General features: G+C 35.7%; 2 protein-coding genes and 1 long non-coding RNA gene across 4 annotated transcripts; 2 read left to right on the forward strand and 1 right to left on the reverse strand.

Moving 5' to 3' along the window:
* The first annotated feature begins 419 nt into the window (after positions 1-419).
* On the forward strand, positions 420-827 carry LOC120347517 (arylamine N-acetyltransferase, liver isozyme-like). Its single transcript, XM_078112100.1, has one exon. It carries the CDS (start codon positions 420-422, stop codon positions 825-827), a length of 408 nt encoding a protein of 135 aa, XP_077968226.1.
* A 6439-nt stretch (positions 828-7266) lies between these two features.
* On the forward strand, positions 7267-10844 carry LOC120348576 (uncharacterized). 2 transcript variants are annotated; one of them, XR_005570242.2, is made up of 5 exons: positions 7267-7354; positions 8734-8872; positions 9564-9680; positions 10034-10123; positions 10731-10844. It is a non-coding gene; the product is annotated as an uncharacterized LOC120348576 (long non-coding RNA). The 2 variants fall into 2 exon arrangements; XR_013474999.1 differs by lacking the exon at positions 8734-8872.
* Positions 10845-10932: 88 nt separating this feature from the next.
* Positions 10933-17265, reverse strand: LOC120348574 (uncharacterized). Its single transcript, XM_039418734.2, has 10 exons — positions 17098-17265; positions 16157-16254; positions 15368-15730; positions 14722-14814; positions 14052-14165; positions 13743-13859; positions 12781-12918; positions 12565-12655; positions 12050-12123; positions 10933-11110 (listed from the first exon to the last, which is right to left on the reverse strand). The coding sequence occupies exons 1-10, from the start codon at positions 17193-17195 to the stop codon at positions 11103-11105; spliced, it is 1194 nt and encodes a 397-aa protein (XP_039274668.2). The 5' UTR covers positions 17196-17265; the 3' UTR covers positions 10933-11102.
* Between the last annotated feature and the right edge of the window lie 3585 nt (positions 17266-20850).

The following is a 20850-nucleotide window of genomic DNA, read 5'->3' on the forward strand; positions in this document are numbered from 1 at the left end:
ACTTTTTCTTCAGCGCACAGTTCTTAATTTCTTGTCTTGGTATTCCAGAATTTGTATTATGAGTTGAAAGATTTCGTTTATTCGCGGAATTACATAATATAAAATGTAGGAGAAATATTCAAGTTTTAATTCTAGTTGATACAGCTATGATTTTATGAGCCGCTGCAAAACAAGCATTTAATGAATGTATTACAATTTCGTGTTCGCACCAGTTATTAAACCAGGTTTGTTCACTGATGCATGTCGATGATTTTTCTATGCATAATGCCTCTGGTATAAATAACATACCTGTTGTGCGTGCATAATGTAATTACTGACGAGAAAGATATTGCTGCAATGTTCGATTGCAAAATCTGAAAATTGCTACACTTTAGTAAGGGAACCTTCACATTTACACGGATAAGCTCTTTATGTTACATATGGATTTAAAACGATTTCTAGATAGAATAAAATATGCTGGACCAACTAAACCTCTGGGTATCGATCTCTTGAATGAACTATGCGTGCATTTTGTGTCATCCATACCTTTTGACACGTTGGACAATTTTGGCGGAAAAAAACGAGATTTTCATTTGACTGTTCTTTACGACAAAATCGTACATGAACGAAGGGGGGAAAATTGCATCGGCCTCAATGCTATTTTATATTGGATGCTTCATGAACTTGGATATAGTGTTGAAATTTGTTTCGGTTGTGCTTATGACACTGGAAAGCAGTGCTTCGAGGATGATCGTCATCATATTGTCGTACTCGTAACTTTAGATAGTGGGCAAACATGGGTGGCGGATGTCGGTACAGGTGGACGATCTTCTTTGCTACCTCTATAATTAGACCGACTAAATGTAGAACAGTCGCAACCAAACGGTATATTTATCGTGACCAAACACGATAATTGGTACGTTGTGTCAAAGAAGAAACAAATTCAACTTGACACTGACGGAAGTAAGCTGCAACCACGGAACGCGCAAACGAGAACTTCTCAAAGCAAATACCAGATAAATGATGAATGGACGGGGATATTTGGGTTTAATGACGAGCCTAAACATTTAGATGACTTATCGGATATATATATTCACTCACAAGAGAAACATCCTCTCACTACCTGCAACAGTCTTGCTATCCAGCTTGACAGAAACCATCGAAAATTGCTATTGGGGAGTGTGTTCGTGGAAAAAAAGTACATTGACCCTATGACAGTTCAAGTCGTTCGAAAGCGAAATTGTGGGCATGGTAAAGTCATCATGTAATTCCATCAGTCAAAAGCAGATCTTTACTACAAAAATATTTGATGATCACAAAATGTTCATCTGTATAGTTTCACTTATTGCCGTTGTTCATATTGTTATTGTTGGGCCAATCGCCTTTAGAATATCGCGTTTGAAGATAAAATGATGGAAGGCTATATTATCTCATTCTTTATATACTATCTGAGCTCACTCGAGCTTGGTTAAATAAATTTGGAAAATTGCACGAAGTCATTGGTATTCTCGATTCCAGCGTGTTTGTAGTCAGCAAACACTGTGAGTTTAAATGCTGTCATCTATAGTCTATAGATCGATCCTTCATAATTCGGCTACTAATGCAAGTTTTATCTATAGACCTGTGTACGATTTCAGATGCGAAGGCACGTTTTATATATTCGCGCAAACGCTTGGAAAGGTGATCACATAAACTCGGCAATATGTTGCGATTGATTTGAGCGTCAATGATTATAATTGAATACTGTATTATTATCATCGGGAGTATGATGCATTGAAAGTTTGATACGTGACAATGACAGAAATGGCCAAAATTATTTAGACAGTTTGATCATTATATTGTTAACACGGTTTCTTGTGGCGTACGCACAGACTATAGCTAACCAGTAATTCATTCTGATGCATGAACTTGATTGTTGGAGATAATAATGGGTTTAGGACACTTCGGGTTATAATGAAGTATACAAGATCAACCGAGCCACTGAGTACCAATATTTCGTTTGATTCATCCGTGAATTTTGTGTCATCCATACTATTTGAGAAATTAGAGAATTTCCGCGGGAAAAGCGCGATTTCGATTGGGCAGTTCTTCATGAAAAATAGTACTTCAACGAAGAGGAAGAGATTGTATTGGTCGCATTGTGAGCTTAAATAACTTGGATATGATGTTGAAGTTTGTTTGGACCGAGTTTATGGTCCACAATGTGAATACTTCGATTAAAGTCAACACCATATTGTCACAGCGCTCTTACCTCATATTGACACCTTGTGTCTCATCACTAATTAATTAATAACTCGCTAATTATACGACATAATTCATCCAAAATCACCAGGCTTCTGGTACGACATATGATGAATGCACATGCAAAATCTGGAGCAGATTCAATCTCGTTTCCGTGAGATATCACGTGCATCTAACAGACAGACAAATACCTATCAACATACTTACCGATTAAAATCGATAAGTAACAACCACAACCAAATCTATATTCATAGTAGCCAAACACGATAATTGGTACGTTGAGTAAAATACAAAATTCGAATTGACGCCGACGGAAGTAAGCTTCAACGACGGAACTTGCAAACAAGAACTTCTCAAAGCAAACACCAGATAAATGATCAAAGAACGGTTATATTTGGATTTAATGACGAGCCTAGACGTGTAGATGAAGATTATTAGCAATAGTATAGCGATCGTACTTCAGAGAAAACTTTCGAAAATTTCCCCGGATGAATGTGTTTATAGAAAATAAATTCAGATTATTTGAAAACGAAGTTTCGAAGATGATGAACTTAATTAAATTCTTGAGATTGATTTTGGAATAGTTTTTGACTTGTACTGACACGTTTCTGCCTAAACCAGTGGGAAGACTAAGCACCCTGCAGCTAGGTAACGTACCATGCCCGCCGGAAGGTAACATGAATCTAAAGATCTATTTAAAAATTCATTAAAATTACTACGACAATGAATACTCAGTGAAACACACTACTGATTGTATTGAAGGTCACAAAAAATGAAATAATTTTTAGTATAAGAGCCGCATGCAGCAAGTCAGAAATGAATTCAGATTATGAATATTAGAGCTCGTTAAATCATTTTGCATTGTAACTGTTACATTGATACTAATTTGGGAGATGCGCCTTTGTGTAGTGCGACGCGAAACCGGAGTTTGGGCTATTGACAGCGACAACATCCACAATATTTTTTTTCACAAAATGCAGTCAGACTATGGTGTTTAGCACAAGCATTATTCCATGATATAACAAAACTGGCTTCAATTGTTGCATCGGATTCCTTGTTAAATGATATAATAAATTTCTGCTGTCTTAGTAATAATTTAAAATAAATTAATCTGTGTTTCCTTGCAGCTGATTAACGAGGGTAGTCTCGTACGAAATATTTGTGCTTCGTTTCATGGTGCCGTTCAAGATTGCTGACTTTATTCTGACTTAGCAGCATATGAGAGATTAAGCACGAAGGTTTATATTTTTGACTAGTCAATGCGTATTCTTCTTTTTATTTCCCATTCTGACTTGACAAGCCTATTCTCATCTTCGTATTTTCGCTTCTTACTTGACGACATATCGCACTGTAGATGAGACTAACCGCAATCTCTGCAATACCGCCAACGCAGCAACATTACATTTGACCATTCTGTGGTAAGATTATTTTTCACTTGCCTGATTTAAAATTCCACGCCACAACAATTTTCATACTAAAACATAATTTGTCCTAATCATTGATGAAAACTTCTTCTACCGCTTAATAAATTTAAAATACTGTTACATTACAGTTGCTCTCAAGTTAAATTTGAATTATTATAATTATATAAGAATAAATACTAGCGAGAATAGCCGCATCAAAACTCTCAGCGGCCCGCGAGTCGCGGTTTGCCCACCGTTGAAGGTTATAAATGCAATCGTAATGAGAAAGTCAAGCACTCGGCCACAGTTCGGTACACTAGTACGAAGAATCCTAACCTCGGTGAGCCAAAACGTTACATAAATACATTTGTGTGTTAGTATGAAGCAAGACCCTTGAATCTTATAGAATAGTCATTTTTATTCTTGCTACAGCATCCTTGCACTACACGCATACGACTCAACTCACGCAAATGCCTATAGAATAGAGCAAGGAATAGTAGTTAGTCTCGCATTACCCCAACCGATAGTTACATTAACTATAGCCTTTAGCAATTCCGTGTTGGGCACAGATGCAGTAGGTATGCTGTGATGAATGCTTTTTTTCATTTGGGCATTTGTAGATTGAAATCCAGTAACGAGAGGCCATCACTGCTATTGTGTAATAAAATTTTTCTTGTATCTACAACCTACCGATTCAAATTGTGATCCTCAAAATCTGTCACAATTATTGTCTACTTACACTCTACAGATACAGAAAAAAAAAATAGATCAGAGCTGTATCTGCCTTTGCAGTGGAAAAATAAACTTTTAACAAAAATATTCAAATGAAATGTTATAATAAATATATTTCAGGTGAATTTTCAAAATTTATTCGCAAAATACACCAACGGCTTGTTTGAAAACAATTTTTTTTTTTTTTTTTTTTTCAATTTTTCAACCGCGAAACTAAAGCAAAGTGGTGCGTGTTAGCACCTGTACACACTGTCGGAACAAAATTTTCTAAAATGTAAAAAAAAAATTGTTACAAGAGTTAATCTGCACCAGTGCGGCAGATTACGGCACCGAGTTAACACCACATTGGTTCTGTCCTGGTATGAATCAGGGGTGCCACAGCGAGCGTGTTCATAACGCAAGTTATTTCTGTATTGCAATAAATACCAGTACTATACCTGTATTCAGTGTATTAGTACTGGTACTTAGACTCTTACTGAAAATACTGAAAAACCGTAACAATGGAAACACAAATAGACTCACGTATGAATGACCAATCATGCGATCCACTATTCCTACAATGTTTTTTGTCGCGATACTTGCACACAGACTTCCTGCAGTGAGTTTTACCTTCCGTTGTGTTAGGTAGAATTTCCCGGTAAAGAGACCATATCCAACTTCTCTTTCTACCAGACATTTAGCAAACACTTCGTTACGGTATCGGTAGCGTTCCGATAATCGGCGCCTAACCGTTGGTGAAAGACGCAGCGACGACGTTCGACACCAGAATGCTCACTGAAAACCGAAAACTTCGCCACCTTTGTGAATCTGGCGGGTCGTAACTCCAACACGTGGTGGCGTAGTTGGACATTAGCGTTGTGCTACAGCTTGAGAGGGCGTGTTCGGGCAAGTCATCGCCCTGTCCGTAACATCCTGCGGCGTTTCGAATAGTTTATTGACTGAAAGAATCGATAAGGAGAGTTTTGCTCAATTTTTCCTTGTTTTAACCCATTTAATACAAAAAAAAAAACAAGTACAACCGCCACTTTGAACAATTCAGGCAAAAAAAAACATGATTTAAAACAATTGTTTCAAAACAAATTTTTTTGGACAAATCCCTATTCTGCAATATATAATTACCAACATGTTGCATATTTGAGGATTGCCTTTAGCTTCAATTGGTCTTCGTTATTCGATATCAGGTCAGGTTTTTTTGTCTTATACAAAATTCAACAGATTTCAACGCGCACAAGAGTTTGTGGCAAACACTTCATTTGAGTGACAATATGATTTTCACAATCCACTTATTTTATCATCCGAAGCAGTCAAGTCATATTCCAGAGTTTCCGTTTGATAATGACTAATGATTGACTTCAGTGGATCACGATCAGTGCAATACTAGAAGAAATCACGGGAGAAGATCTCAACCATGGCCGGAGAGAAATTGAAAATTTAAAAACTCAAATTTCAAAGCTGCCAATATCTAAATTTGGTATAGAATGTTTCGAAGCATCAAGTTCTATGACTAAATATTATAATGGCTTTGGTTAATCCACTGTCTTTGGAATAGTTAGCGCATGGGCTGATTTTTTTTATTTTGGCGTCCAGTCCACCACAATCTGGCCAAATCGTGGGCAAGTTGGTGAAAATATGTCAGTGCGTTCTGAATATCTGGATCATGAATCTCTAACTTCAATTTTTATTTTCGAAAGATTTCCCACAATAGTAATTGTTAGAAACGGCTTGTTCATGCCACTTTGCGTTTCCCAAATGGGTGACTTTTGAATGACTCCTTCTATTGCAGCTCGGGCTTCTCCCGACATGCCCGAAAGCAATGCTATTTAAAAATAGTGATTTTAAAACCCTACTGTCAGCAAACACGGGGTCATTGTACCGGATATATGTATTGTTACGTTACATTTATTGGTAACGAATAACTATTTGAGTATTTGGGACTCATTTCAGATTTGGGAATCTGATTTTTTCTCATCTTCAAATATAATCGACTTTGATATTGGTGAACAATTCGAAATATTTTGTTGGTATCACCATATATATATATATATATCAAATTCAAATGTGAAATCGCTTTAAATATATACTGTATATTTAAATAAAAGTGGGAATGAATTTCGCCTCGTTCCAAATAACTAAACGGTTAAACCCATACAAATGTGAATCAAGTATTGAGCCACAGGGAACTACACTGATTGGATCTATATCCCATATCACTATGATAATTAAGGTGACATCTTCATTAACGGCCGCAGGAGACGGTCGCAGGGGAAACAGTTTTATTACCAGCCCTATCAGCCCATGGTGTGAATGTGCACCGCAACATTCACGTGAGTTCATCAGTGCGGAAACATCAACAAATATTCCATAGAGAATTAATATATGTATGTACATCCACAATTTCAGATGCAATATTACCAATTCTAAGCGTATTTGAGTTGAATAACGCCTACCGCTGATGGTCCAGTGTGATTTAAAATCGTCCCTGTTCATCCAAAAATATTTGGAAAAAGGCAATACTAAACATGGAGTGGACGCATTTAGCGATTTGCGGTATTGTTGTTCTTGGTGTGACGTTGTTATTGGAAAAATTCGCTTTTCTGTCAACCACTAGCCCAGTCGATAACAAATTTGATTAACTACTAATGGAATCTCTTTTATTGCAAATTTTCAACGAGTATGGAGCCCGAAATTTTACCCCAATTTTGATCGTTTTGTGTGCATTTTCGTCACGCTTTTTATTGATCTTTTCGGTTTGGCAAAGAAAGACAGGGAAACGCAAGCTATTTCGCCTATTATTAACGTCAAAACGATTAACTTGGGATACTTGCTATCGAGTACACATCGATATTCAAAAATATGATGTAATACAATGAATTTGTAGATACCATAGTTTCGGTACACGTCATTATATACACAACGCGATAGCTTACGAGATCAGTAAAGTGTCGGTCTTCTCTGTGTTATCCGCATTTATAGAAAAAGATTGTAACAAACATAAACAGGTAAGGTGCGTTAAAACATTTAGGTTGTAGTATAATGAAGAAAAATTGTGCTAAATATTGGTTCGCTGGATCAAATCTCTTGGGAAAATTTTGTTTCTCGGAGTTACAGGTTGATTCACATACCACTGGTTCGTGCATCTGGAACAATGTCTTGATCAGATATTCCCAAAACTTACTGGCAAAAAGGGTCAATGGACAATATTATTACGATTTTAGGAATCTCACAGATAATTTTAGATGCACCAAGATTACCAATTCTAAAGTTTGTTAGAGTTGAATAACTGGCCTTCATCGACATATTATACTGCTGATAGTCTGGCGCAATTCAAATCCGCCCCTGTTTATCCTGAAATATTTGAACAAAAGTGGTCATTATTGAGGTAGGGTTTGGAAAATGACTTTTCTATGCAACGACTATTTCAACTGATTGCAAATTTATTCAATTACTCATGGAATCTATTCTATTGCAAATTTTCAAGTACTTCGGAGCAATGTTCCCTCTAATTTTTTGTAGTATGTGTGCGCAGAAATTTTGGTGTGTGCGCACTTTTTTTGTAATGACTAATATTTGTGCAAAAACCAATGAAGAAATTTTGGCGTTCTAACCAGGTAATGGGTGGGCCAACAACAAACTTTGTCAACCTGCCAACCGAGAACATTGTAACATTACATCGAAATACGTCTGTGCGCAGTAAATCTATGCGTGTGCGCAGCCTCTGGAAGCTGTGTGCGCGCGCACACGCGCACACCTTAGAGGGAACACTGCTTCGGAGCCCGATATTTCTCCCCAAATTTTGATTATTTTGTGCATATGTCGCCAGCACGGGTCATTTCGCCAGACTTATCGGTTGATTTTTTGGGATTGAAAAAGAAAGACAGGGAAACGCAAGCTATTTCGCCTAATATTATCGTCAAAGCAACTAACTTCAGAGTTCGGATACTTGCTATCCTTGACCTTGTATAAAAATTTCAAACCTAAATAAATAATGTGCTATCGATTGGGTTTCTACAAGACCAACTACTTTTCCGTTTTCTATGCTTTTGCGTCGGTGGATCCGTATGCATATAATGCAAGGATGCTGTAGCAAGAGTGAAGATAACTATCCTGAGTAATTCAATAAATAGTCTTGCTGCACACTAACACAAATATATTTCTGTAACGTTTCGTCTGACCACGGTCAAACTTCCTCAGACATACATATTTCATATTGAAATATGAGGAAGTTTGACCGTGGTCAGACGAAACGTTACAGAAATATATTTGTGTTAGTGTGCAGCAAGACTATTTATTGAATTACTATATAAATAAAACTGAAATGCGTGATTTTCACTATGACGTAACACGTCTATCTCACATGCCGAATATTTCGATACCACAGTTTCAGTACACGTCAATATATCGCGGGACAGCTTGCGAGTTGCTAGTATTAGTGAAGTCTCTTCCTCACCCACGGTTAACTGCCACTGTCGTAACTGGAATTTATACAGGAAAAGATCGTAGCAAAATATACAGCTGAGGTAAGGTGCATTAGAATGTTTAATTAAGTTGTAAGATTATGATGGGAGATTGGGCTCTTAGGCAAAGTTTGCCGAGCTTCTTGGCGTCAAAGTACATTCATCACTGGTTCGTGCATCTGGAACAATTTCTCGATTAGCTGTTCCTATAATTCACCCGAGCTAGTAATAATTACGATTTTAGTATTGTTTGAATCAAAACAACATGCTGGCCGTTTATGATAAGCTAAGTCGTAGGCTACTTCAGTCCATGCAACTTGTAAAAATCATGACCCCCTCCCTGAAGATTAGCGGATTTCTATATATAATGCACATGCCCTTTCTATAAGACTGTATGATCCTACTGAGAGGAACATCTCAAAAAAGGGTCCACTGAGCAAGCCTCTTTTTTTATAATAAAATAAGCTTATAACCTATTTGAAAACAACTAAGCCCTAAGTTAAAAATATAAGTTATGTCTTTTAATGAATATTAAGACTACCGGTATGTTTATTTGGAAAAGACTATAGAAAGGATATTATGTCGCTTCCAAACAGATATGCCTCTGAAAAGGCTATCTTTTCTAGAAATAAATTTGTTGTTGCTTCCTGTAGGCCAGGAGAGAGGTGTAAATTTCAGCTGTTGAAATATATGCCGTTTTAGATGTAGAATACCATTTTGCCGGTATAACCCAACCAATGCATTTTATTACCAGAATCATGGGTGGATCATGGAGTGGAGATGCCAGTCAGAGCGGAGGAAGTGGAAGCAGCAAATCGCACAATTATGCGAACGATAATAGATCAAACCAGTGCAACCCCAACCATTCTGAGTAAGAATATTTGCTGCATATCAGTAAAAAGTATCGTCGGCATATATAGCATTAAACGAAATTCTTATTATTTACTAATTTGTAAATTGTTGTCTTTCTATTTTTTGTTAACGTTTGCTATAATTTAGACAAGAGGAGCCTGTACTCTACTGTGTTTTGTCTTCTGTTTTAATATTTTGGATACGGTTTCAAAATCATGGAGGTTATGAATTCAAAAAGGAGAATTCGTTCATTTTCAGCCTTATAAAGAATATAAATCGCTCTACTTATGAACGAGAAATTTCAGTTTTTGATAACCGTTCGGTTTAAAATAATTTTGATAAAACTTTCTGCAATATTTTATTTTTAATCAGATATCGAGGTTACACGGGCAGTTACGGGGGCGATGGCTCGAAAGCAGATCGGAACAATCACTCCAACCAACTGAACCCCAATAACTGGAGGTGAGTATTGTTGAAGCTATTTCTCAAGAGTTTTATATGTGCATAAAGCAACACCAAAATTGAAACATTTAAACCTCCAACAACAACGTAAACTCCGGCCCGCCGACTTCAGATTAAAGAAGAATTTGATTGAAATCTTCATAGTATGCTTGCCTTCTTTAAATTGACTGATATATATTGTGTCCACATCAAGCCATTATCGTTTACGTAAAATTTTGTTGGTGAATCCTATTTCTGATTCGATAGTGTTCAAAAATTTTAGTGCGAACTCTCGGCAAAATAATACTAAATATACCCTAGCCTAGAATCCTAGATTATCCTGATCATTAAAAGTGCTTCTTGTAAAATGAACACTCGAGGATAGAACTGTCACAAATCAATGTTTGCTGCCCTCGCAGATCAGATGCCATCTCATATCCATAAGGCACGATGCTGTTCTATTACAAGTGAATTTCACCCATATCCTCGTTAAGGATGACCCATTGGAGCGAGTTTATAAAATGTTAATCGGTCATCGAGTACAACTTACACTTTATGAACTTACTTTCAATGCGTATCTTTTGGTCATGACTTTTATACTTTTAATATAACTTATTTTGTATTACAGATATTCTGGGAAGTAAATTGAAAAACTTATTTTCAACATCATAGCTTCATCGTATACTTTATTCTAATAATTCGATGTTTTTTGGATTGAATAAAATTCACTATGTACGAGAAAGTGTGCTTATCTAAACTATGTTTAAAATTCCGAAAAGCTATTTACTGAACTTTCGTTAGACATGCGTGTGATAATATCACAAAACAAGCAAGCCAAAGACTTATTTTATTCAATGGTAAATAATTAGAATAAAACTAGTAAAAGTGTCATTATTTTAAAAGAAATTAATGATATAGGTATCATAGGTGGGAGAGAGAGTTTTGGTTAGCTGTCCTCCAGCACAAATGCCATTTTTCATTTCTTGTTTTCTTCGGTAGACTAGTTTCCTATAAAACAAAAGAAAGGAGACTTAATACGTCTGAAACACGTTTCCCCTACTTTCACTTATAAGCATGTTAGTTTATGCATGCGGCCTCCGAACTAATTTTTTGCGACCCGACCTTTAATTCATGAAACAAAAATTGATCTGATTCTAAATTTGTTATTGTATTCACACGGATTTATGAAGTAAAAAATGCTGTACGGTGCTTGATTTGTGGTAAGTAGCGTCAGTTCTATGTCGTTTACTCGATGAACGTCCCATTGTAGGAGTAATTATATATAAGTTAGGTAAATCTTGATTTTTGAAATTTAAAAATGTCTGAGAAACGGTGGGAAGTTTGCAATGAACATCAAACATTGGACGGAAAAAATAATTTTTTTTCTTTGGCATTCCTATACCAGTTGCTTGAAATGCCAAGCCAGCATAGCAGTTGAGGGATATGATGTTAAACGTCATTACGAAACGTGTCATTGCAAATACGAAATTCGACCCGGAGTTGCGCCACTGCTCATATCTGCGTCAATGCAAAACGTATAATGTGCACGTTCGAAAGCACATATTGCTGAGAGCAGTTTTATATAAAATGCATTATACTAGGAAAAAATTTCGTACTCGCTTGTAAGATCATCATTTGGACGACGTACCGCGAGGCAAGTTGCCATTTGATTTTAACGCTTTGGCCATAACACACAAACAAACATCATCCTTGACATTAATATTAAGTAAATAAAAAAGGGGATTGTTCGATAATATATATATTGAAAAATTCTCATACACGTCTCATTGCGGCGGGTTTTCAACACGGGAATCGAAAGTGCAACAGAGTCATATGAGGTTTAATGTGGCGATTGTTGATATGCGGAATTAATGCGGTCCACACGCTACCGGAAATGAGTATATTTGGCCCGCGAGTACATAAAGTTTGCTAACCACTGGTTTATACCTTCAAGTTCCAGACGTCGTCGATTCGGCACTCTTATAGGCTGACATTTCTTGCCATCGCCGGTGTAATTTTCCCTGCTCAAAAAAGATAAGATATCTTTAGCGACTGTCACGAAAATAAAATATGAAAAAATAGTAAAGTCTGGGAATTTTGGTATTGAAAACTTCGGCGCACGGAGGCCTTCCACTGTTAATAAAGCGTTTATGGCTTTAAGGCAATTTTTTTTTTTTAAATCTGTGAGTGAAATTTTTTTTTATTAGAAGTCGGAAATTACGACTCCGGAGAATACAGAATTCGGACTCAGGACTCCAAATAGTTTGAAAATACAACAAATTTAAATAAAACATATCAAGCACCGACTAAACAATAATTTTGGGGTAGTGTAAGCCTACAAAAGACTATACGACACCGACCATCTTGCAACCATTCCGCTCATATAGGACATTGAATAGACTGAATATTGACTAAACTTGTCTGGAACATAGAAAGCAATAATTGCAACGTTATTTGATTACCTGCAAACACATTTGTACCCTCCATTCGTATTCACACATCTTGATATGTTTGTATCACAATCGTGTGTTTCCAACAAGCATTCGTTTGAATCTAAGAAAGAACTTTATTTAATTTTATCGAGTCTGGATAGCTTTTTTGTTGTTTGAAATTTGAGAAACAATTCATAAATTGGTTACTAAATGTTTAAGACAATGTCAACAAAATAGCGTACATACCTGTGCATGCTTTGAAATATCTGTGATAGAAAAAACCTTCCTTGCAAGAGCAAATGTAGGAACCAGGAAGATTTTTACAAAACCGGAATTCATCGTGTTGATTGCATTTGATATCCCGTTCGGTACATTCATTTATATCTAAAACATTTATTAAAAAATTTTAATGACTCCGTATCAGCCATATTTGTATTTCGTCGCGTGTATTCACAGATGCATTGACGCTCGCGATTAATCATAAGAGGAGATTATGAACCGATTGGCGTAGACTGAGTAAACACTTTACTCTGTTACATATAGTATAAGATAAATATATATAACTACTCATCGTATCTTATATATATTTAGCTTTAGTTAATCCCGGAAACATGTTGAAAATCAAACACGTAATCCAACCAACAACAAAGATCAGTTCGCCTGGCGTCAGTAGCTCAATTTTGATTCGGGACCGACTTAGAATCTATCGTGAAGGAACAACCTTCAGGCTCGTCAATTAAAAGCAAAGTATATTGTGACATAACGTAGTTGAGAGACACTTAGTTGAGATTTTGTGTCAATATAACACAGGCAACTGGGATTTGTGACTCTTGAGCTTTCAAGATATGAAAGATTACATTGACTCTGTTGTGACGCGGTGTATTTATGGTCGAATAACTGGAGCGGAAGCATAGGTGTTTGAGAATAATAACATTGATTGGAATTGGAGTATTTTAAAAAGATAAAGAAGCTCTTTGTCAATATATCTAAATATTGTATCGAAACGGGTACTGAAAGAAAGGCATTGCTGGGATTCGCAAGAATAGGCACGATCCCGTTCTTGGAATATCATGATAGTTGGCGTTTTTTGTACAGCGCCCCCCCTTACAGCACGTTATACATAATTTCCTTAGATAATTGCCCGGAAAAATATGGTATTGCATTGTACTAAAGGACGGATGATAATAATACCAGTATTCATCACTAACCTTTACAGCTTCTACCATCTTCAGATATCCGGTAGCCTCTCGGGCAAACGCATTTGGCATCTCCGCTATCCACATAACATTTATATTCACACTGTTTCAAATCACATGGTGGTATTTCTGAAATATATTATCAAACAAGTTTTTATAAACAGATAGACAATAACAATAATAAACAAAGAAAACTTGAAGGCATCAAAATAGAGGTTTATTATCGAAGTTCATGCAAAATATGCAGGCATATAAAAATGATTATAAGTTAATTAAAAAGAAACTTTGTGACGACAGAACAATCTCATTCAAAAAAATTACCTTTGCAACTTCCATCACTTTGTATCAGGAATCCTTCATCACAGATGCATTTATAACTGCCGTACGTATTCAAGCACCCATGTTCACAAACATCTTTTGCGCATTCGTTTTCATCTAATACATATGAATAAAAATTTCAACAATGTGATAAAGTAGCCTTTGGGGGTTGAGAGGAGTCCTTATTTTTTATATTTTAATTGGACCTCCTGAAGTATGTGCACCAAGATGACGCACAACCTGAACATAGTATGTGTACCAGATTAGGTTTCAGGTTGTGCGCCATCTTGGTGCACATACTTCGGGAGCGCCTTTTAATTTGTATGTTAAAATGTGTTATGGAATAATCAACTGCAGAGTTTGCATGAATTTAATATTCAATGTCTCAGTGATCTTATGGACATATCATAAGTGACTCAACTTGACTCGCGACTTGGGGTTTATGGATTTCCACTCAACATTAGTCAAGGGAATTTTATTTTGATCGGGACATCGATTTTTGTCATTTCTAAAGGGACGTAATAAGTATGTAGCCTCATCAGATTTCGCCAAACAAGACGTTAACTGGAGTATGGAATGGTCACCTTGTTAAAACCAGTATTAGTGCAAAAATTTGTGCTACGGATATGGAATATTTTAAAATGTGTCTTCAATAAAAAAAATATAATTATACCTATGTTGCACAGCGGTCCCAGGAACCCATTTCTGCATTTACATGTATGGCTGTTTTCACACGTTCCATGGACGCATGATTCGGAGCAAGATGCTGAAATGAGTTAATGATTCTCAATTATTGTTTTAAATCTGATAGTTGCAATCGAAAAATTTATATACGTTAAGTGATATCATGATGGTCATTACCAACAAATCGCCATCAAAATGCGACCTAACATTTCGCTGCACTCACTGTACAGGTCATGTTCAAATAAAAGACTAAATTATAGCTGAGTTGTGTAAAAGCGAAGGTTGCTTACTACACACTCAGTATTGAAGTTCATTCGTTTGGAGTATAGTGTACATACAGATATGTTAAAGCTTGGCGATAAATTTGAAGAGCTTGATTCAGGATACTCGAAATAATAGATTCAAATCATCAAAATTAAATAAAAAAAATATTTATATCAAAATTGGACAATATTGTGTTTTGAGATTGTATTCAAAACGCTTTCACAAGAGGTGGCTATAAATAACGGAATGTTCTGATGTGATTACTCTCAAAACGATACAATTGTAATTGAGCCACAAACGAGGCAATTGGGGGAGAGATACAACAGACTATTGCTGCAATAAATTGTGTCGAATGGCTAATTCATACTCACGTAGACAATAGCCCGTCAAAGCATGGTGACTCCATCCTTGGCAGCATTTTCCAATTTTGATATTTTTACATTTGTTTATGAGATATTTTCTCTGTCTCGTAAGAGAAGTTGTGGGATTTGATTTTTTCGGTCTTGAAATGTTGAATCTCATTCGATTATTTCCGGCTTTTGTTTGAGAAAATTTCCTTGATTTTTGATAAAAATTGGTGCCATCTGTACGAGGATTGCTCGTGTAATTGTGTGTCATAGATGTAGGTCTTGCCAAGATTGCTTGTTGAGGTTGGTGTCGAACATGGAAAAGGCTTCGTCGAATCGGAGATCCCGGGAAATATCCGCTTCTGTAGCGACTAATTCTAGGGAATGCTAAAATAGAAACTGTTTGTGGTTAGTAATGAACGCATGAAAAAAAAAAACATGTTTAATTGATTCAGAATAAAAGAAATGTGTTTCCGCACCGTAGTCTTAAATAAAAAAATCAAAAACTACTTGAGGTATCAATATCTAAAGATATTGGGCATTCGCCATTTTGATATTCGATCGATAATTTTTGGAACCCAATTTACCTTTTTTGGTTTAGTAAAATAACTTCTTTAGAGCGGATTCCAAGGATTAGAATATTTTGAAGTGCCTATATATATACATCTACCATTTATATTATACTGAGATAAAAAATTTATAAATTAAGGCATCGCATCGCCAAGTTAGTAATATGGGCAAATGACTGGTTAACTACAGTGAAATATCAGTGTTTTTCTACTATCTACGATATATGTAAATTATCATACACACCACGAGGTCGACGTCGTAAATCAGGGCTCCTTGAATGTCTTGAATATGACAATGTTGACTGAATTCCAGAAATTCCACGACGTCTAGGATACAATTTCCTAAAAGATAACGTACGTAGACAAATGTAAGGAGGATAATTATGAATCTTCAAATTATTTTTTGGATTTGTATTGCAAGCCATAAACAAAGTTCAACTCGCTATATTGTCGTATCTGAGAATTTTATCATTAACATGGAACCTAATACGACGAAGACAGTCGGTTTATATCAAATTGTTTTTCAAAGTATTTGCTAAAGTTTAACAAATAAAATACTTTGGAATGAATGAATCATTGAAAAATATTGAGGAAATAATCATAAAACTGAAGGAAGTATTTAAAATTATTAGATTTATTTGTATACCAGTGGGCCGCGCTAAAAATTCCAACTAAATTCCTTTTCCATTTTACTATTCGGGTATCACTTGAACAATTTGCTGACCACTGTTGAATACGAATGAGTATAAAATAACTATGAGACCAAATTTTTTACTAAAGATATTGTCAATGATGATTGTTATACCCAATCTGATCACTTTTCAAACGCTTTGAATAAATAGGTAAATTTTGAGGGCGTTGAATAATATTTCTCAAAATATATTAAAAATTGTCTGTTTTTCTTTGATGAGAAATTTTATTTTATCATTTTATTTCACTATTTGTTCATTTTAGTGAAATGAACTAAACGAAATTTCAAATATCCGTTAATTGCCAATCGATGTGAGCTGTATAAAATTCATTGAATTTTAATGCCATTTTATAACATGCAACCGTGAACTAGTCCCCGCGATAAAAAAAAACGTCCAAAATAATACAGTAATATAAGAGTTGGAAAATAGAAATGGCAATCATATCCAGTGATGTAAAATTACAAGGTAGTAGTAAACAACAATGAATACTTACCGATATTCACGCCCAGTTTTTGCTATTACTTCTGAAGATGAGCATGATATAATACTAAAAAGAATCAAGATACACAAGCAAATTTTTGTGCATGCCATTTCGTATACACTTTTCAAATATGCTCAGCTAACAATTGATATTTCATTATGACTGCAAATGAAAGAAAGACAGGATTATTATGTTACTTCTAAGAAGTTTAACTTAACCAAACTACGTCATTATAATATTGTAATTATACTTTTCTCTGGCACTGTTGGTGTTCATAAATAAACTGAAACACCCTGGAAAGTTTCCAATCGACCTTCTTCTGTAACCTCTGACTTTGAATGCATCTACAATGACAAAACTGGCATTTATACAAAGAGACGTCAACCCTTTTTTTTCATCCTTGTCGTTATCAACCATTGCCATAATTAGAAAGTCTACGCAAAGCCAAGTATAGAACGGCACTAAATGTGACATCATAAGCAAGTTATGGATAGAGATTGACTGTACAAAGCCGCTGTTAGAGTTGACTTGCCGATTTTGTTCCAATCTAGAACACTACTGATTCAATACGGTAAAAACAACAAATACCATGAACCTAATCAAGTATAATAATGCACTGATTAGATATGAAAAAGGAGGGACAAACTATTTGCAAGAAAAAAGCATACAAGTAACTTTGTATTAAACTATGAGCGCTTGTATAAGATAAATTTAGTTTACAATTTTTGTATCCTGGTGGACAATGTGAACCTGGCTCAATTTAATTAGACCGTGTTATTGTTATTCATTCGCTGTTTTGGGAGTTCAGCTTGATAATTTTTTTAATTGGCTCATAAAATAACTGTATCGCAATGATTTTTTTTACATATTCCAATGCCACGGATATATGTACTTATCTTGTTTCATTTGGTAGTTACTTAGGGACGAGGCCCGCAAATAATTACTTATCGATTTTAATCGGTAAGTATGTTGATAGGTATTTGTCTGTTTGATGTACGCAATATCTCACGAAAGCGAGATTGAATCTGGTCCAGATTTTGCTTGTGCATTCATCATATCTCGGACCAGAAGCCTATTGATATTGAATGAATTAGGTCGTATAATTAGCGAGTTATTAATTAATTAGTGATGGGACACAATGTGTCACTATGAAGTAAGAGCGCTGATATTCTCGTTTGTATATTATTGAAACATTACTATTACATAATAGTTCAGATAAAAAGAATAATAGAAGCAGGAACAGTGATAAAACTTTAGTATATCGTGTCCATGGCATTTTACTTTCAAATTGCTTCGCAAATATTAAGCTATATAGAAATGTAAGTTGTATTCAACCTATAAAACATTCTGGTAGTTGTGAGTGGCCTGAATTCTTCATGTTCAAACCCAGACAGAACCCTACAAGGCCGACCCTGCTTCGGAAATAGATAGCTCTAGATAGCCCGTGCTCCAAATAGATATACGATTGAGCCATATACACAATCAATGCAAATTGCATGATCGCCGTCCACTTTTTCAAACTCAAGTATCTAACAAAATCAAAAGACCGACCCAACTTGTACCTAAGGAGAAACTGCTATCGCTTAAACGCGGTTATTCAATTATCTGTCTCCCTCCGATGTTTGTTTTAGTCGTTAGGTTTGTCGACGGCGTCTCACATATGAAGACAACCATTTTATTCTTGATAACGTTAAACCTAAATGAAGTCATTGTGACCAGTATGTTCCCCAGCTTTTCTCTTTAGGGGGGGTGTTTCAAAATTTAGGGGGTGGTAAATAATTTGCTATCAGAGATAAAACTAGGCTATTTGTATTCTTAAAAAAATGGTATGTATTTAAGAGACGATGTACATGGGAGCACCCCCAAGTTGACTGACGGCGAGTCAAAATCCACAGCAGAATGAAATTGTAGGGCCAGAAAAGGGAAGCGAAGAAAAGTGCGGGACGACACGGCTGGGGTTCAGGGCGCGCTTAAGCGCCCTGAGAAAAATTTGAGAAATAGGCACCAAAATAGGCTCTAAGCTTGATTTTAGATACACCTAGCATCGCAGTTTGTTATGTAATAAAATCAATAATTATAATATTTAGCTGATAGAATTCCCGGGGAATAGATAACAAGCACGGCTTTCAACCGTAAATATATACTACTAAGTTTCAACAAGTAATTTGCAAATGATAGTGACTAATGAAGTAACTTGCTCATCTGTCATTGTATGAATGGCTACTTATGGCTAGTTTTGTTACACATTTCTAATTTTTTTGAACATGTTTGTTTGACTTTTGTATGAATTAAATTTTGAAATACGCTCGTCAACTGATCATAATGTTGTATTCCTTCAGAACTGAAATATTTTGTTGGTAAGAAGACAAATCGCTGAAGTTTGATTCTTTTTAATAAAGAAATAAAAACGCTGTCATTCATCTAAAAAACGTCTGTTTTCAGTGCCTAGTTTTCGTTTTGTGACATCTTTAAGCTTTCTTAATATACGGTGATATCTAAAATATTGCAGTGTGTAATCATTATACCCATACCTATACATAAGATACCAGAATAATTCAATTGTTACGAAATAAACGTGCTTAAACTGTGATAATGATGTAACAATAGACGGTATCTAAAATTCAAAAGGTACCACATGAAGGGTTAAACTATTTCACTCAAGTTCGGCAGGTCATTTTAAATGGTCACGCGGGCCGTAATTGGCCCGCAGACTGCGGTTTAGAACCCCTCAGTGTGGAATCGCACCTCAAAATTAGGAGGGGGGGGGGTGTTTTAAATTTTAGGGGGGGTGTTCACCCCCTATAGGGGGGGTGTAGGAAAATCACTGATTGTGACGTTTTCAAACAATGCTCTGTCATACTTATCTATGAATGGCGCCACTTGATATTTTATCAAACGCTGTGAATCTGTAAAGTATCCCCAACCTGTCCGACATGAGACAAGACGTGTATATAAATAATATATATATAAGTATCATTATACTGTATATTACCATGTTTGTATCTACTATGATGGCATAAATTACTGTGATAGAAGTTGTCTTCACACAAAGGTCAAAATGATTAGAATGTCGCAGACAGGCTACTAATTTACAGATCGCAACCATCGGGGTGCACTGCAATATCATACCGTTAGGTTGGAGGCAATATATAAGTGTTCGCAAAATAATAGTCAATTGCGAACATTATTGAATTAACACAACACAAAATGCCGCAAAAGATGCCTAAATATTTATGGTTTCAAGAAAGATATTATTCTTTTAAATCTACAACAACGGGTAAGGAAATCGACATGCATAACGTTATTATAAAAAAACGAGTTTATAAGTTCACGTAAAGCGCATAACCAGTATCCGTGGTAACCAAGGATGACATCAACAACTGTAAATCACTATGTGTAATGGACAGCGCGGGGCCTTGCCAGGGTAGAGATCAGAAGAATAACTGGATAATTAATAACTTTTATTTCAATCAAGTACTAAATCACGATTAAAGAAACTTGCAAAAACGATTTTTACGTACACAGAACATACAGACTGGGCTATACATGAATACATATATATTATAATGATTAAAATTAATAATTTTCACTTCAATTAGCGCGGCCCTGTGGAAGAGAGGGGCTCAGTGTGTTTATTTGATAGCTTTCCCTGTAAAATTGTATATGTGATATTATTAGACTACGCTGATCAACAGACTCGCATGACCGGCGTGATTCTGAAGCCAGACCAAAGAAAAACGCAATAAGCAAATTTAACATATGCTT

This window comes from Styela clava, chromosome 1, assembly GCF_964204865.1.
Source record: "Styela clava chromosome 1, kaStyClav1.hap1.2, whole genome shotgun sequence".
Classification (NCBI taxonomy): domain Eukaryota; kingdom Metazoa; phylum Chordata; class Ascidiacea; order Stolidobranchia; family Styelidae; genus Styela; species Styela clava.

Bases quoted from the DNA above. Each gene is read 5' to 3' on its own strand.
- LOC120347517 (XM_078112100.1), top strand. From the start codon at position 420: ATGGATTTAAAACGATTTCTAGATAGAATAAAATATGCTGGACCAACT.
- LOC120348574 (XM_039418734.2), bottom strand. From the start codon at position 17,195: ATGGCATGCACAAAAATTTGCTTGTGTATCTTGATTCTTTTTAGTATT. The intron at 15,731-16,156 runs GTGTGTATGATA...TTTCTATTTTAG, and splicing joins TTTACGACGTCGACCTCGTG to CATTCCCTAGAATTAGTCGC. The intron at 13,860-14,051 runs GTAATTTTTTTG...AATATATTTCAG, and splicing joins AAGTGATGGAAGTTGCAAAG to AAATACCACCATGTGATTTG.